The 19,382-nt window shown below is 42.9% G+C and overlaps 1 protein-coding gene across 2 annotated transcripts in view; it reads right to left on the bottom strand.

The window, feature by feature from the left end:
- SALL3 (spalt like transcription factor 3) overlaps nt 1-13,433 on the bottom strand; it is a gene marked incomplete at its 3' end in the record, with an annotated part of 20,636 nt that extends 7,203 nt beyond the window's left edge. For both annotated transcript variants that reach the window (XM_080339090.1, XM_080339091.1), the window contains exon 1: nt 12,321-13,433. In XM_080339090.1, coding sequence (XP_080195216.1) covers nt 12,321-12,399 — 79 coding nt within the window. In that variant the 5' untranslated portion in view covers nt 12,400-13,433. The remainder of the gene's footprint in view (nt 1-12,320) is intronic.
- Between the last annotated feature and the right edge of the window lie 5,949 nt (nt 13,434-19,382).

Raw genomic sequence — 19,382 nt, 5'->3', positions numbered from 1 at the left:
TGAGCTAAAACTCCCTACAGATTTCAGCGGGGAGTTTTGTCTGATAAAGGTGATAAATCTGTGCCCTGAATACTATTTCCTAGCCTTCAGGAGCATCTCAAATTTATTCTTCTCCCGTACCTTCCAAAACTGTGCCATCAAAAAAAATGTTAAGATTGCACTATATATATTTATAAATTTATGTATACAGTGCTTGCCAATAAATAAAATATACACGCATTTTCTACTGAGAAATGATCATTGATTTTTTTTTTCTAATTTTAAGTACTATTTACACAAAATTACACTGTACTTACTAGCCAAAAAAATTACACAAAAAAATTACACAAAAAAATTTACACAAAATTACACTGTACTTACTTTGAGTACTACTGGATTTTTCTCTTCCTTTTTTCCCTTTTGAAGGGGGGCCAGAATAAAATGCAATTGAAAACAGTCAGACGTTATTTAAGACTTCTGCACAAAGTACTGAAGTTGTTACACTGTTTGGGTTAAGGTCAATAGTATACAGCTATTGCGAGACAATACTAGATATCCATAGGGTAAATGCTTCTGTAGAAACTGAACTATCACACTGTGTTACAAAAATATCACAGAAGATAACATGATTCACTACAGAAAAAGAACAAACTGGCTACAGGTATCCTAAAGTATATACTGAAAAACCTAAAGCTTCCCAAAATAAGTAAGAGAAAACGCAGGCTTCCAAAACACATTTGCAGTGCATCCTTCAGCTTTCAGCATGCAGAGCGCAGATCAGTGAGGCAGCCAACACACTCACCTCTCTCCAGAGTCTTTCCAAACTAAGACAATCCAAACAAAGCCTTATTTACGTTACAGATTTAAATTTTTACAGTCAAGGGGCCTGATCCTTCAGTCCTTATTCAGAATCTATTGAGTTCCCTGGTTGGTAGTACCGACCATGCACTGAGGGACCACATCTCTTCTGAAGCTTTCACTGACAAGATTTTCCAGTGCTTATTTCTAAATCTTGGCAAGCTGGGTAAGAGTTGCCTATTATTACCATTGTTGTTATTATTACTATTATTATTACCACTATAACTACTACTAAGGCATAGATGCAAAGGAAGATTGATTCTAAAAGAAGCTGCAAACTGTGCAGCTCCTCTTCCAGTTTTTTATCTATATATCACTATTGTTTTGTTTAAGGAGGGCTTTCTCACAACAGACCTTGCACAAAAGACTTAAGTAATTAGTGATGGATTTGGGCAATGTAGCCCTTCAAATATGACTGTCCTCTGATCTAGAACAAGATGATAAAGCACCAGTAAGCTAATTATTTCCGACACTGTACAGTGATCACCAAGCCCAAATGTGAACACATACAATCCAAACAGGTATCTTCTGCACTAGGAGACAGTCTTGTGATCTATACATGCCAGAACTGATATGTATAATGCATAAGCTTCCAAGAGAAACCTAAACTACTGATGCCCGTTGCCAGGAGGTTTCAATATAGACCTCTTCAGCACATCAAGATAACAACCAGTCTAGAGTACTAATCCATAAACTCAAAGAAACAGCAGTTTGCATTTGAAATATAACTTGTGAAAAAACTAAAAGTGGAATACAGAGGTATAGGTATTTCTCAGATAAGGAGAGCTCAGCTCATTTCTAATGAAATAAATGGCTAGTTTTGTACTATCTCAGGGGACCAGGCTCGAGCCCATACTAATGGGGGCCCTACGGCTCTGTTTTGTATTCCTCCTTCCCGCAACCCCCATGCCTTGAAAATAGTGAGAATACTTTTCAGATGACCGACCCAAGTATGTACATCTCACTACCTGTTTTGAAATATTCAATGACTGCTTTTGAAAAATATTTTAGAGAACAATGCTAGAGGGTCATTAGGGTTTTTTTTATTTCCCCAAATCAGTTTCAAAGTAGACATACAAAGAACCTCACCACAGTATTTTCAATTTAGGATACATTATTTTGGCATTTCTTAAGAAATCATACAAGTTAAATCTCTCTCAAAGCTGCACTTTCTTGGACTGGTAAGGAAGCAGGTGACACAGATGGCACCAAAATAAATGCTGCTTTGCCATAGATGACAGCACATGCCCTGCACAGCACGCTGAGGCTACTAAGCTGCTTCAGAGAATGACAGACTATAGGCACAATCCAACAACCCCTACTCAAATGAGCAACCTTTACTCACATCAGAAACATCACTGAAATTAACAGAATTGAAAGAGTATGAACTAGTCATGCAAAGAGCAATCTTTGTGGTCTTGCCCCAATCAAGCACTCCAGGGAGAATGAAAATAATGGCTGATATATATATATACACACACACACACGTGTGTGTGTGCGCGTGCATTGGAGAAATGGACGTTGCCCTAGTATTTCACAAATTAGGTTTTTAACATCCTTTTCAGTAGTACTTATTGATATGAAAGGACTGAGGTACTATATTATTGCTTTTGAAGTGTAAGTCCTCACCGACTTCAACAGGGAATAAAGCTCAGAAGCATATGACTCCACATAACAGGGTATTTTTGTTGTTTGTTAAAACTCAATCACTTTATGAAGGACAGAAAGCAATACCAAAATTTTATCATTACTCCACGTTATTAAAATTTGAAATGTTAAAATATTAAGCCAGAAGTTAATTTTTGGTTCTAGTTACAGCTTATACCTATTACAGGAAAACAAAGCATTTTTCCATGTTTCCCTATGTTTTACAGCTTGCTTTCATTTTCTACTATATTATAAAGCAATTAAATCCATTAGGTACTGAAAAATTTAATCTTTTTGTTTTATTTTTCCTGAGGAGAAACAATATTTTTTATTACTACAATGACAATATGGTGCAGTGAAAATTTTCAAGGACTTTGGAGGAATTAATCGAGCACTTGCTTAATCTTATAGCCATGGCTTGAATTTTGCAGTTCTTACTTAGACAAAAGGTGTTGAATGAGAGTTTTGTCAAGCAGTCACTAATAACCTCTCACTTATTTTCTTTCTCTCATTAGCAGTCTTAACGGCTAACAGACTCATCTGAAGCTGCTATGGGATGCAAGATGAATTACAGCACATAAAGCTTACCCTATGAAAACAGGTGAAAAATTACAGGCAGCATCTCTCAAATGGTACCTGAGGCGAGCTCCTGAGCAGGTACCAACCCGCAGAGCTGTGCTGGCTCCTGCACAGCAACAGCACTTCACATCGCTGGGGTCTGGCCCTAAAACTAGCCCGCAAAAATTCCAATGAAGGGATTTTGAGTAAGTCACTTTTGGATAGCAATACCTGAAGCCACCCAGGTGCTCTGCTGACTAAGAGCGGGGTGCAAGGGGCTGGCAGCAGGAGGTTTTGCTCTGCCACCCTCACCAAGCACACCCACCAAAGGCTTTCCAGGCTGGAGCAATGTGTGGCTGTGGGGAGGATGGTGCTGGCCTGCTTTCTGGCTGTCCAAGAGGAAGGGAGAGGGCTGGAAAGGTGCTGTGGGTCCTTCAGTCACCCTCAGACCATGTGCAGAGTTGAGAAAAAAATGCCACAGCTGCTGACTACATGCACACAGGATTTGTAAACCTGGCTCTACTAGTTCTGAATTTTTATTGCGGGCATATGTCTCTCTGTACCACATGCAGGGAAAGCCTCTTGCATGATGTGCAAGGGAAAATATAATGACTGGATGCTTCAAAAACACTGCCATCTACTTTTGTGAAACAGACTGAAATAAAACATCACAGTCTAGTCAGGTTAATTCTGAAAGCATATGCTGTTTATTAAATGCCCCCTTTCTTGGGACTAAATGCTTACTGTCTGGAAAAAAGCCCCAACCGATTCCTCTGTGTTTGATATTTGCTCCAAAATATTTTGATTTTGTCTCAAATCACTTCTAGTTCCATATATGTAGATTATCTGAAAAGCACCTTTTCAATTATATTAAAGAAGGGCAATTACAATCAAATTTTCTCTGACAATTCAGTGTTTTCTTATATTTTGTTACTCTGTATCACAGAATCCTCAAATTATGTGTGACTCATAAGACACTTAGATAAAAATAGGTAAGAGAACAAGCATTTTCTAGGCTTCCACCTATTTCAAATTGCCAATACCTTCCTGAAGCATACAAACGTGTCTTGCAAAGGAATCCTACCAATGTGCGAGTAAAATATTTTCCGAAGCTTTTTTTTTTAGACTACATGCAATTACACAAATGAAAGCATAGAAAAGTGCTGTATGCATTGCTATTTTTTCTACACTCAGGGCTGCATAATTGAAAACTATTATTTTCTAAATGTAGGAATTTCAGGAAGGAAGAAAAAACATAGATCTTTCACTGAGATGCAGTGTACGAACTGTGAAGAAGTTTCAGAAAAAACTGCATTTGTTAATAAAATGTCTGCGAACTATGAAGATGTATAAAATGTTCTCACATGCAAATCTAATAATAATTTCATAGTGCTGCTCACAGAACTTCTGTATGTTTAAACAAGCAATATTATAAAACTCTGAGCACAGCACACTGATTCAGGACAATTATTTACTACTCCTACCATCATAATACACAAATTTATTTTTCCCCAAGCATAATTAAATAAAGAAAGTATGTTTTTTAAAAAACCCCACAAATTTGTTTTCAAAATTATAGTAATTTGGAAACAGTAGCCTTGTTAACAATGTATTGATCATTTAGAAGAACAGTATTACTTTTTCCTTAGCTTTATCATCTCTTACAATTGACAGAGCTTTTAAAGAAAGTTTTTTTTAATTGTTAGAACACATTGATTTCATTGCAAATTAATTCTTTTTAACTCTTTATGATAGCTTTGAATCCCATAAAGAAAGATGAATTATCACATACTGAGCCCAAGCTGTGAAACAGGAGGAGACAAATAGAGACCCCTACTGTGTTTAACAATGTAGAAGAAATTCCAGACTCAATAGAAAAATTTTCTGTTCTTTTTCTCAGACCACAAAAGCTGTTAGTATGGATTTGAACAGTGGAGGGCACTCTTGCTATGCAAAAACCCATACTAACCTGGCACACTCGGTGTGATCTATTCAGTAGCCTGAATCTCAGAATTTGTTAAGTAACAGCCACCTGTGGCACAGGCACTAACTGTATTCTTTTAAAAACATTTGCAGTTTCTAATCTGTGCAGTGAAGCACTTTGATATCTCAAACACTGGCACCCTTCTATGTGTATGCAGATGTGGAACAGACGCAAACTTCACAATTTGTCTGGAATATTTGTGCAAAATATCATATTAAATAAGACCTGTGTTATGTTTTTCAAAATCACATAAACGCTATTCGGTTGGCTGTTATGGCATGTATACATTAATTTCAACTTGTGTAGAATTTCTGTACAAATATAATGATGTTTGTATGAACTAAGTTTATTTTGAATGCATCAAGTTTTATTAGGAATCCTAAAAAAAAAAAAAAAAAAAAAAAAAAAAATCGAGGTCAATACTTCTAACATAGCTGATATGAATAAGACATTAAAAAACCCAAGCCAAACCAAATAAACTAGATTCAGCATAGCTTTCTTATTTTGAAAAGTATATAATTAACTACATCTTAAACTATGCAAATCTAAAACCCTGCAGAATGAAGCCAGCCACTCTCTGAACAAACACAGAAACACTGACAAATTTGTATCTGGAGGCTCACATTATGAGAAGACAATGAGACAATGTGAGGACCCAATCCTGCACCTCCTAGGTATCTTAAAACCAAACTTACAAGTACTGAACTCAATACCACTACTCCTTTGAGCAAAATTACTCACATGCAGGAGTGCCTGAAAGAGCAAACTCAGAGTGATTTGATGCCATTTGTGCAGCTCAGTCATTTTGCTCATTTACCATTCTCCATACTGTGGTATTGCAAAAGATAGCAATACACATAAAGATCTAAACAAATCCATCAGCTTCCGTCATTTCCAGCTTTGGGGACATTAGTACATCAACAAAATCATAAAATAAAATTATCAAACAGCACCAGTAGAAAGGATCTCCTGAAACACTGAATAGTGAGTCAGTTTTGATTAACTGAAACAAAAAATACTGCAGCACCTGCAGGGTTAATTAAGCAGCTCAAGATGCTGGGCTTCACAAAAGGGAACCTTTTCCTTCTTTAAGAACTGTAAACACTTGTGCTGAACTAGATGGGCATTTGATAAGCTGTACAGCATGTAGCAAACTCAGAGGGATCTCTACTTAACACTCAAATTCAGTGTTAACACTTAACAGAACAGTGGTAAGCCGTGCTGCCAAGGTCAACTGCACAGATGTACTAATTGTATTATGAGCTTGACATCCAGTGGCCACCTCTGGCAGGGCAAAGCAGGCAAAGGTTAAATCAGCAAGCCTTGTCAGAGCACTTCTAACTACCCACCCTCAGGGAGAGGCCTGGGGAAGCTGTCGGGCACTCCCTGAGCCCACCTTCTCCTCCCCAGCTGCAGGCTGAGCTCCTGCACCCGCGGGGCAGCACCCACACATGCAGCACCCACCCGTGCCCCCTGCACCCGCCCTGGCTGGCTGGCTGGGGGCTGCTGGAGAAGGTCAGCAGCCTTCCCAAGTATTTTGGTGTACCTCCCTCGCTGTGTCGAAAGTTTGGAAATTTTGGGGGGTTTCCTTTTCAGCCAGGAATAGGGTCCAAATCTGGGGGGGAGTGGTGGAGAATCAGTTTTAGAGACTGGTAATAAGAGTTTTGGAAGGACTCCTTTTAAAGATTCAATTTACCCCATAGTAAATGTTGTTCAAATGTGCTCACCCTGACTACGGCAAGGAAACACTAAAGACCCCACTCTTTTGTCCACTATCTTTTCACTTTTCAGCTAAAAAGAAACACATTTTAAAAATGTGTTTTGTTATGGTTTTCTATCACCATTTTAAACAATTATTTTTCTGGCTTCCTCAATTTTGAAGAGGATTTTCCTTGTTAAAAGAAATGCACTCTATGTCCAACAACAATATAACAACCAGCTCCTAAAAGTATACTCTGGCCTCAATTCCCTTTTTTTTTTAATTAATGGAAAATCGTCACTACATTTAGTGGGTAATTTTAAGAGGGCAAAGGAAACAGGACTTTGGCCCTTTACATTGAAATGTACAATTCAATAAAAATTTACTGCTGGAACTAGATTTACTCATGCTTCCTCTGAAAAAAAATACAGCAAATTGCCGTCGCTTTACAAATGCAGTATTACAAAATAAATTATTTTTACATGCTTTATTTTGGAAAATGTGTCAGTACTTAACTATTTTAATGTCATGCCAGACCTGGTTTATTATCAGCAAAAGTAATTGACTCATGCCCTGACTGACGGATAGTCAACAGATATGCTTGTCCTGGCTTGGCAGTCAACAAATCAAATGAAGGAAAGGTACTCAGAAAATCTTTGCAGGACTCATACTATTTTTCAGAAATGGCACTAATACTCGTTATTAATTACTTTATTTTTACTCTTTTTTTTAAATGCCACCCGTTTTTTAATTGTAGCTCTTCCTCTTTCTTATGCAAGGAGAAGTAATTTCCAACTGCTAAATGTATGCATATTCCTAGCTTAATTACACAGAATTTAAACCAACACTTTTCAAAATTTCCTCCCTCCCACTCTGAAAAAAGAACCTTAATGTCTACATGAGGAGATCGTAAGACTTCCTCAAGATCAGCACCACCAGATAAGATCTGACCCAGTTTTGTCTACTTTCATTGTTATACATACATCAGCAAACTGGCTGACTGTTTTACTTTCCTTATTATTCCAAATATTTTCCTATTGCTAACACAGTTCAAAACAGAATATTTTAAAAAATATACACAGATGTTACACAATTTGAATGTTAAATCCCTACCATAATACCAGGACTTCTATATACAGTTTCAATTACTGTTTGCTATCAAAGGCAGAATTTATAGCAATACTTATTCGACCTTTATTTTTCAAAACAAAATGCTTTCTCTTAGAGTTGCCTCAGAACAAACATTTGCAAAATTCACCCAAGTTTTATGTTTACTGACAGCTGCTTGTGACTTCTCAAGTTTTACAGGCTAACTGATATGGAATAACCTCAGTTTTGTATGTAGGAATGTCCCTCCAAAATGTGTTTTTACCATCTGTATATACAGATAGAGTGAACACACTCACAGGAAGCTGGCTGCTCCATAGTGAACTGTGTCATTGCTGTAGCGAAGTAGTCTGTGCACATACTCCAAAAGAATAGCAAGCGCAGCCATCAACTGCTCAAAACCTCACAGCCCAATCCCACTTTACCAGGATGAAAAAGATCCATTAGCTTAGAGAGTATGTTGTATGTATTGAAGAGTAGGGGGAAAAAACGGGTCAAATATTTTTAACAATGACTGCAAAAGGCACATTAGAATACTGTCATTACACAGTTCACTGGAAGGTATCCCTTCCACCTCAGACAAAATGACGATACATCTTTGCCAGAAACTTCACATGAAAAAGTCCAAAACATCGTTTGTCATCACCCTTACCGGAACCTCACTTGCACATACTAAGAACCACCTTTCAGCATTGCAAAAAAAATCCTTTTATTATCCGTACCTTAAAAATACAAATGCTACTTCTGTGGTTTAATATAAAAATTAATTGGAGCTGAAACATGTGCATTGTATCTATAATTCTGATTCATTTGTAATCTGTTGAATTAGGCAAACGTATTAGAAATGTAATTCCACCTATTACAATGCTTGACATTTACTGAGAAACTGAGATTATTGTATTCTACAGGCAGTCATTTGAGTCCTTCTGGTGTTTTAAAATTATTTCCATCATATCTTCTAATTTTGTCACCTGAAAGTGTTTTATTTTAATAGGTATCTTTTGCTTAGTCTTCTACAGTGCAATTATTCAAGTAATTTATCATCACCAGCTGTTCGTTAACACTTCCTTTCAAAATAATTTAAAAATATATTTTTAGCATTTCACTTTTGACAAATAATTTCAAATTATTTTGAGTGTAAATCTGTAGTTAATGACATTTTTAATTACCTTCATTTTTCCAACAGTTTCTCACCATCATGACATTGCCCTGTTTGAATGCGGTTGTGTTATGCTGTAGTCCAAACTGGCTATAAAATTATTTGTTCTGATTCTAAACTTCTGTGGCAACATTAACACAAAAGTTATGGTGAGACCAGTCAACTTAAAGTCAGGCCTAATGTTGATCTTCCATTCTGCTCCCGAAACTGCCAGGCTCCTCTCGGCTACTATGAATGGCCCTTCACTCCAAGGGTTACGTTTAGGGGACATTCATTTTTAAATGCCTCACTTAATAAAATCCAGTTTGAGTTGATATTAAACATGATTTCATTAAATAAATAACAAGCTTCATTTGCTTAATCTTATGTTAACAACAACTTCCACCTTTGAAGATAAACAGCCAAATTAGTGAAAAGGTTACATGTATCAAATAATACTGCTTCAGCAGTTTGCTTTATAAAAACAACAAATTTTCTTGCTCTGTGCAAACTATTTTTGGTCTGTTGCAAAATATACTCAGGAACTTTAGCAATATCTTGATTACAGCTGTGAACAGAGATGAAGAACACTGACTTAACAAGAAGTGTTTTAATTCACGAGATTTTGAGTGCTCATTATATCTGGCCTATAAAATTGCTTTCAGTATAGCAATCATTAGCCTTCCTAATATAATGTGTAAACGATTTACATTACATTAATGTGCACTAGATAGCCCTCTACTCGTGTATCCTGTCTCCACCAACACCACTACTTCAGCTTGTTAGCTGTTAACTATGAAGGGTTTCAATCTATGAATTAAAATATGTTTTAATAAAATTAAACATAGCACATTTTGATAACAGCCTTATAAGGCTGAAAAGTATTTACATTGTTGCATTTTAGGGCTGCTGTGAAAGCCGATTTTGTGCTATTCAGAGACTACAATAATAACGCTTTAAAATTCCTCACTGGGATGCAATGTAGTCCTTTTGATGGAAAGACTGTCTTTCTCATTCGGCAGAAATAAATCCATTCATTTGATCATGTAGTCATTGAGGGCAATACAAAACAAACCAAGTGTGAGAAATTCTATGTGATGAAGTAAACAAAACAAAACCCCCCAAAAAAGGGTGAAAAAAAGAAAAAAGAAAAAAAACATTTCCATGACAAAAAGATTCTTTGTCCTTAATCTACCCACCATATGCAAGCGTTTCTTTTTAGCATATCTCTTGTTCTAATCTCGGGTGACATGGCTACATAGATAAGATTCACAAAACAAAACAAAAACCTGGTTTAACAATTTTTTTCAATTTATTAACTCACCAGGAGTGTCATAATGAAGCAGAGGGGTTTTATTTTTCTGTATTGAAATAGATTCAGAGCATGTAAAAGTTTATAATGCCAGTGATAAATTCTTAGACCTAGAACCCACTCAAGCAGAGACTGGGCTCAACAAATCTTGTTTATGGAATAAAACACTAATTCTCATCTGCTTGCCTATATTAATTCTTTCACATGACCACTGTTTCCTAAGGGAAAAGATTAAATTTTGAAAATGCACTGCTTTGCTCCTCTGCTGTGTCAGAAGGAAGCATTTCTCTGTGTGTCTTATTGTCAACATCTAAGTGGGTTTTCCTGCAGCAGTGGCAGTAACCCCCTTAGCAGCCCCGGACAGTGTGGGACTCGCTCCCTGGCTCCCCAAATACCCCGGGAAGGAGCAGGAGGCTTAACATTTTGCCAGTCTGACAGATATTTTAACCTGATGAAGTGGATTAATGCTGCCTTAAGCTTCAGGGCTATAAAGTTCAGATACAATAGTCAAAATGTTCCTCAGGCTTCAACTTTGCTGCCTTTCTCTCCCCATAGATGAAACTTAAGAGTCATTATAGTTTCGAAGTAGGAGAATGACTTTTTTTTCTTTTTGAAGGAACAGGGGGAGATGAAGCAGTGGAGCAAGGGGCCTACACCGAAAGCAGAAAACACTGGGGCTCCCACTAGGTTGTAAAAGAAACTAAGAAAGCCGTAGGCTCTACGCATAGAGGAAAATAAAAACTTTTAAGTGGAAGCTCTTAACTTAGCCCAGGAAGAGTGAGCGTGGGCTGTGGCATGCCTTGGCATGCTGCAATGCCAAGGACTACTAAAGCAATCAAAACTGAAATTAAAAAATAAAGGAAGAAAAAAAGCTCTGCAGCCCTCTTCTCGAAAAAATTACAGCGGAGTGGAAATAAGTAGTGATTACAGCCCAAATCCTTCCAGCTTCGGGCACTTGTTCACTAGCAGCCTGGGCAGCCCAGATGTATAAAAGCAAGTGTTCGTGTCCCTGCGTGTGAGGAAGGAGCGAAGAATGGCGGATGGGCGAGAAAATCACCCTTCCCCGCTGCCTGCAGCCGGCGCGACAGGGGCCGGTGGCGGCCCTCCGTGTCACCCACCACTGATAATAATTACAGTCGCAGCAGAGCCAGGAGGCGAAGGGACGATGGCAGCGCAGGGAGGGAGGCAAAATGTACTGCTCAACCTTCTCGAAAACATGAAATCAACTCCGCTGCCCCCGCGCACCCGAGCGGCCCTGCCCGCTCCTACCGGGGTCCCCTGCCTGCCACCAAGCGACTGTCCCCCGATCCCCAGCAGCTGCCGGGGCAAACAGGGGGAAGCGGTCCGGGCAGCCCAGCGCACAAGCGAGCTGCCTACAAACGCGCCTTCCCCCGCAGCCTGTGCCGGGCGGCCCGGGGCGGTGGGGGGTTGTGAGGGACAGAGGGAGACCCTGGCACCGGCCGATATGGCGCTGCCCCGGGAGAGCGTCCCGGGCCCGGCAGCCCCCAGCCCGCCAGACTCCCCCGGTTGTCGCAACCCCAGGCAGGGCACCTTGGGCCCGGCCGTCTCAACTTTCCTGCCAGCGGGACGAGAGGAACATGGCTCCTACCCGCCCCGAGCCTCTACCGGGGATACCGGGGGGGGGTAAGGGGTACCCGAAAAAATAAAGAGAGGGAGTGCACCGGAGAGGAGGAGAAGGAGGTAGGCGCTGCTCCGGGGCGCCCGCTCATGCAGCTGCCCGAGCCCGGCTGAGTGGGGAGGGAGGGCCTCGCCCCGCCGCCGAGCCCAGCCGCGATAAAAACGCTTGGGAGGCCGGGAGGGAGCTGCTGGGAGGGATGGTTGGTCAGGGGGTGGGCTGCAGAAACTTGGCTAAACTGCTAACTTCTCAGTTCCGCTGCCTCTTCCCCCAGCTGCTCTAATTCCCATTCTCTCGCTGCAGAGTAATTGCGCTCCCATGTTCACCATCACCATAAATCCACCTATCTCCATCCGAAACACACTCACAAAAGGAGAGAGAAGAGGCGCCGGGAGCCCTTACCGTGCTCAGAAACTACCTCCGCTTGTAGCTCTTCGTCCGATTTGAGATGCTGGGGTTTCGCTTGCTTTCGACGAGACATGCTGCTAACTGAGCCGTCTTGACTCTGCTTTTTGCAGAGGCATCAGCGACGTAGAGGTGGAAAGGGGGAGGAATTGGGTACTAGGGAAGGGGGGTGGGGGCTAGAAATAACTGTTCGCAAATAAAAGGCGAGTTGCAAAACCAACCAAAAAACAACAGAAAAGGCAACTAACCAACCAACAAAAAAAAAGAAAAAAAAAAAAAAAAAAAAAGCTACGCTAACCAGCCAACCAAACTGTGAGTGAGTGAATGAGCGGGTGAGTGGGTGAGCGAGTGGGGGATTAGCCGGGTGGGGTGTGCTCGGTGCAGTGGGGTGTGCGCGGCGGGCTGGGGCGGCTGCGCGGAGCGCGCATGGGGCTCTGTAATTATGATTGTGAATAATGCATGGCGATTAATGGTGCTGGGGGCGAGCGCGGATTGGCGCGGCTCCAGCGGACTCAGGCTTGCATATGTAAATGAAGAACGGGGCTCCGCAATTAGCTGCTTAGCTCCGCCAAATGATGCGTCTCCCCGGCACCGCCAGCGCCGCCTGCGAGAGGCACCGACCGCGGTGGCGGCGGCAGCAGCGGCGGCAGCAGCGACACACACACGCACCAGGCAGGAGGGCTCTGTTTTGCACACACTTTACACAACATATGTGCAAGGTTCACTTGTTGGGGGAGGTCACGATCTTCGCTTTTCTGTTTGTCTTTCTTCCCTCACCCGGCTCTCTGTTTCTTTTGCTCTGCGTTTTTCTGTTCCCTTTGCCTTTTTTTCTGGCTTTTTTTTTTTTCTTCTTCACTCTGCGTCTCTTCTCTCTTGGTCACTCTTTCCTCAGAAGTTGATCTGAAAGGCGTGTGATTTCTCTGTGTGTGAGAGTAATTTCTTCCCAAGAGGAAAAGAAACTTTTGTGTATGCTTTTTCTTTTTCCTTTTACTTTCGATGTGCGTGTGTGTTGCTCTGCTCTTCTTTCCCCTTGATATTCACATGCTTGTCTTTAGCTCTTCCTCCATCCTGTCTCGTATTCCGCTGCTCTTTCTCTGTCTCCACGGCTGACTTTTGTTCTCTCCTCTCTCCAAAGCGCACGCACGCACGCACACACAGAAGATCTTGGGCAGTTTTGTCTTTCACCTCTCCTTCCTTCTTCTTTGTCTTGCAGCTTCTTTCTCCAAGCAGAGACTCCCCGTTGGTGGTGGTGGTCACTTCCTGTTGTCCATTGGTAGGAAGTTTTTTTTCTTTCTCCCTCTCTCTCAGGTTGTAATGACTTTTTGTGACGCTCCTCCCCCCCCCCCCCCCCCCCCGGCTCAGTCGTGTGTCCTGTTAGCTAATGACAGCGGTCTCGTGTGTGCGCCGATGAGCAAGTCCTTGGTCTCCAGCAAACAATATCGATCTTCTCGCAGACTTGGGGGGCGAGGGGTGGCTATTGTTGTCGCAGGGGTGATCCCCCCCTCTCCTGCCTTGCCTCGCTCGCTGCGGCGCCGGCAGTGCTCTCTGCGCGGCGGCTCCCCGGTCGATGCCTCTGCTCCGCGCCGAGGAACGGTGCGCGCACCGCGGCCGCTGTTGATTTCGGGCAGATAAACTTTCAAGTTTGGAAGCCGTGCGGGTCACCCGGCAGCTCCTCCTACTTTCCTCCTCCGCCTCCCGTGCCGCGCTGCCGGGGCTGCCGCCGGGGCTGTCCCCGGCCCCGCAGCCCGATCAACTTCCCCGCCGCCTCCGAGCCTCCCTCTCTGCACGCACTTTCGTAACAGCGGGTTTTATCCCATGCACCCCCTTTTTTTGTAAAATTGAGTAGGGGGGAGGCTTCCCTCCCCGCCGTCCCCTTCCCCCCCCCCCCCCCCCCCGCTCTCCACTCTACCACATTGCAAGTTGCCGGGGAGCCGGGCCGAACCTCCCCCGCCCCGTCCCGCCGCCTCGCGTCCCCTCCCGCCCCGTCCGTCCCACGGGGAGGCGGGCGGCCCCGTCGCCTCGCAGCAGCTCCAACTCCCCGGCCGCCGCCACGAGTTGCCCCTTCCCGCCGCCGTCCCTGTCCGCCTGCCCCTCTGCTGAGGCGGGCGGGGAGCGTGGCCAGCCGGTCTCCCATGGCAGGGACCCACCGCTAGGATGTACCGCTCAGTCGGCGATCGCCACCGCGCAGGGTTGCGCAGTGCGCGCACCGCCCGGGCGCGCGGCTCTGTGCCTGTGTGTGGTTTGGGGCCGGGAGGCTCCTCCGGCGGCCGCTGCCACCTTCTCCGCTGTTTTGTTTTGGGGTTTTTTTGCATGCTTTTTTAAACTGTTAGGTGCAGACCGGGCCCTGCGCGTTGCTCGGCCCGTTCCCTGCCCCGTGCTGCGCTTGGCAGAGCGGCCCCAGCTCCAGCCGTCGCCGGGCGCGGAGGCGCAGCTCACCTTGCCGGGCGGCAACAGGCAGCTCCGTGTATGGGGCCAGGGATCAGTGAAAGGGATTTTCTCCTAATATCCCCACCCCGGTCCGTGTAATCCAGCCCTAGTCCTTAAAACACACTAACCCTGTCTTCTTTGGGAAACTCCTCTGTGTAAACTTTCCCTGCTGATAGCTCGCTTTATCTCGTGCGTTGTGATGCCGTGTCTCTAGGGTTTCGGTTTATTCCTCGCTTTTATGTTGGTAGGCAAATCAAATAAAGTTAGAGCCGACAGTTTAAGCCACTCCGGATAGTTTGCTAACACGCAAACCATCAGCGATTTCTGTGCTGCAGGTATTCGTTAGAAAAGCTCACGGCCCTGAAGGGAAACAACACTGAAACGCCAGATCAATGCCTTTTAGATACTAGACGAGGATACTTCTCAGTCCTTCGTTTAGCGAGATGTTTACACGAGACCCTTCGCAATGATTGCCCACTTCATGATTAAATAACTTGTTTGGTGCTTACAAATTCTAATACATCTTCTTTCCGTCCGTCCATCCTTGCTGAAACTTTGGTCGCACAAAGAGTGTCTCATTTAAAATACCTGGAGACGATCGTGATGGCTGAAATCTGACGTGATTTTCTAATATGATGTGTGAGGGGACGACTTCATTAATTAAGGTTTTTTTTTTCTTTTTTCTTTTTTTTTTTTTTTTTCTCGCCGTCAGAAGTAAGAATTTATTGCACCCGGCGTACACGAATAACGCGTTATGTGTGTGTATATGCTGCATTATATTGTAGGGAGAATGCAGGTTAAAGGGAGCGTTTGCGGGCGTTCAGGTAACACTCAGCACCGCTGCCGCGAGTGGGGAGCGGGGACTAGGGCTTCTCCTTCCACGGCAGAAAGGTACATTTCTCTGACTTGCTTTGGGTGCAGGGGCTCAGCTACCCCCTGTGACTGAAACATTTGCCTGGAATAAGAGAGGACACGCTTTAACCTCACCCAGGCTTTTTTTTTTTTTTTTTTTTTCCCAATTGTAGTAGTACCAGTCATCTTTTAAAAGAATTTGTTGCTGTCACTCAGGCAACATTTTTTTTTCCCCTAAACTTTGACGTTTTCTGTTTGCTCAGTGCCTGGTAGTTCCCCAGGAGCAGGCGATTTCTTGAAGAACGTTTTAAAAGTGCCTTTCTTATAGCGCGATGGGGGGGGGGGGGGGGGGGGGGGAGGCAGGCAGGTCATTGACAGCATTATAAAAACAAAACTTTGTCCATGATATAAAATAAAATGATTGGAAATTAATATGATTTTGCGGAACGTGAGAGAATCTTTACGTGGAAAATTAAATAATCCCGTCTTTAATGTTTAATGAACAATGGAGAACACAACAGGCAAGAAAGGCATAATTACCAGATTTGTATCTGTTGACATTAACATATTCTAGGGTTACAAGATTATGGTTTTCTTTCCTCTTACTCGGCTCTCCTTCACACTTTTTCTCTTGGAGGAAAGCTCGCCGCTATGCGCGGGGGTCGCTGAGCACCCACGCCGGGGACGTGCCGCCGAGCTCCGGCTGCGACACCGCCCGCACGTACCGCCGGGTCCGGTGAAAATCGCCAGAGGAAACTTTCTACCTGACCTGTGTGGAAAACCTTGACAGTGCAAAGAGCTCGGGAGGCGAGTGGAAAGTTATGAAGTGAAACGTCTCTTCCCGGCCCCTGCCTGCCACCCCCTCCCCCCCCCCCCCCCGGTTCCCCATTACACCCCAAAGTTTTCCACGGACCTTTTAATTAATCTTCCTGACTTAAGGGGGGGAAAAATAATGATGATGCATTCGCTGAAGTTGGGCTGCGAAAACCGCGGGCATACGGGGCAGGGGGATGGGAAGGGGAGATCGGTTAGCCGCGTAACTGTCTGCGCGCCCACGTACTTAGGAGCGCGCAGAGGAGCGGGAGCCGCGGCACCGCGCGTATGCGCGGCAGCTGTGGGGCCGGCAATCACGCGCTTCCCGTCGCAAACCGCGTCCGCTCGCGTCCCCCTCGCCGTGAATAAAATGCTGTACTAGTGATGGCGAGTAAAAGAAGTTTACCTCTCCGTAATTAATTCTAATTTGTTAATTGTCTTCCAATTTTGCGATGTTGCTTTCATCGTCAGAAGCGACACGTTACTCTTCTGCCTGCTTAATAATATTATTTACCAAATAGTACTTTATTTTTTACATTGATAGGACACCTAGTTACGCGTTTGCTTTAATTTTTAATCCTTATTCAGTGTCAATAAAAACGTTCACAAAGCTTTTCTACAAGATCGGCTCTACAAAAAGCGTATATGTAGTTCTGTCTACACTTATGTACAATGTGGTTGTTCTTAAGTCCATCAAAGCTACCAACAGGCGGATAAGATAGGTCTGACGTTTGGTGCAATCCATCTACTGTCTTTAATAGTTATTATTTTGCTCAGCAACTTTATTTGAAGGGGCGTGTAATAATTTGGGCTTTATTTTCTATCGTCTTATACTCTTCCTGGCAAGCTGAAGTAGTAGCGTCTTCCGACCCCCCCACGACGACTTTTGCCTGAGGACCCTTGGATTAAAACCAGTACAATTTTCTCTGTTTAAACTGCAACAACTAACCGCTAATTCGTTCTCACGTGAGCAAAGATATTACCATACTAATATTATTATTGGTAAGAAAAGGTAATTGATAACACCACCTGCCACTCTGCAGCAATCACAATGATAAATGTTTCCATCAGAGGGAAATCTGTGCTTGGTCTACCACAGCCTAACCCAAACAGCATGTCAAATGTCAATTATAAAGATGTTTCTTTTTTTTGTTGTTTCTTTTTTTTTTTTTTTTTTTAAAGCAACTAGCCCCAGCACAAGATTTACAGAACCAGTCTACAGCAAAACCATGCCTAAATGTTTTGCTTTGAGCATTTAAGTTACTTTTCCTTTTATTTAATATCATGCCACCCTTGGAGCTAAATAAACATGGCTCATACACACAAAAGCTTATGCTCACACTTAGCAAGCTCCAATTACCATCCACTTCCGTTCTTTAATTTAACAGATGATACATTAATTTCACCAACAATTTTAAATACTCTGTGGAATATTTGTAATACACATAGTTGTGGGGATATTATCAAGTCAACAAACATTTAAACTCACACATACGTGTCATACACACATATAGATGTGTAGATGCTATATATATTAAACCACTGTAATTGTATTACTTGTGTTAGCACATACTCCACGAAGTATACAGAGTGCATATGAAAGTAGTGCTTTTAGCCCCTTTGCAAAAATCTGTATCCTTCTGAAAATGACAAGTGACATTAATATTAAAATGTATATATATGCATACCACACACGAACAATGTAAGATTGTTCACTAACTCTAGCTATATAAATAGTGACGCCAATTATAAAAACTTTCATCCCCTTTGCTACAGATATGCTCAGACGATTATTATTAGTTTGTATTAATAGATGCAAGCCTCAAAAGACGAAATCAGCTATTGATAATTGCAAGAAGTATACAGCAGCTACTGTATCGATCGGCTTGTCCCTTATTCCCCTGGTATAGGAGAGATAAGAAGACACACTCTTTAGTGCAATATAATTTCTTTTGACCTATCTGCTTGCTACAGACTTATGATGAATAGCCGGAGTGGTTAAAGTCCTTTATCACGAAAGTTACCCCTTGATATAATATTGATTCTTTATAACTAGCTCCAAACACAAAAATCAAACTGTCCACTTGACCATCATCATCATCAATATCATCACAAAGGCTACGGAATAAGGATCAGCACAGGACTGAAAACGCTTTCTATAATCTGCCCAGCTAATCTTTATTTGCTGATGATGAAAAGAAAAGGGTTGTGAGTGCGTGTATGTGTGTGTGCACGCCGCGGAGGCGGGGGCGAGCGGAACAGGGAATGTCATCTGAACAAATAAAAAAAAAATAGGTTAAGAAAAAGACCGTTCCGCCTCCTTCAAAAGAAACTGAATGATGATCACCGACATTAACGATCACGCTTCGAAGCCCCGTTCTCCTGAAGGAGGGGAATCAAGTGCGGAAAAGGCCCGACGTGATATTATACTCGAGTGTCGTCCCCTCCCCCCCTCCTCCGCCCCGAGTGAAGCGGTCTGCGGTGAATGTAGAGAGTTACAGAAGAAGCAATCCCGGCTGGAGTGATGTCAGGCAGCAGTCTCCTTGGTAAGAGTCAGGACTAACAAGTCGTCTTCTCACTTTCCCTCCTTTCGCCGGTCCACGAGGCGATCCATCATTTATTTCCAGATCACCCGGTGATCCATTAAAAAGAAAAAACAAAAAAAACAAATAAAAAAAAAAAAAGGAAAAAAAAAGCAGGCTAGGAAACGAGCCGCTGATGTTTGGGTTGATGCTTAATGTGCAATATCTATAGAGTGGTGTAGAAAAGGACGAGCATAATCCACATGTATATTGCCTTAAATTAACGGTATTTCCTTTGCCTTCCCTCTCCATAGTACCAGCATGCTTTTTGCTCGGGGTTGCATTAGCAAAATCACCAGTAATTACAAGCGTGTGTACACTGGGAGAATTAAAATTGGGAAGGTGGGAGACAGGACGTGATTCCCCTTTGGAACAATCAGGAATG

The sequence above is a fragment of the Nesoenas mayeri genome (assembly GCF_963082525.1).
Source record: "Nesoenas mayeri genome assembly, chromosome: 2".
Taxonomy (NCBI): domain Eukaryota; kingdom Metazoa; phylum Chordata; class Aves; order Columbiformes; family Columbidae; genus Nesoenas; species Nesoenas mayeri.
Note: the sequence above shows the minus strand (reverse complement) of the source record. Positions and strands in the feature narration are given on the sequence as shown.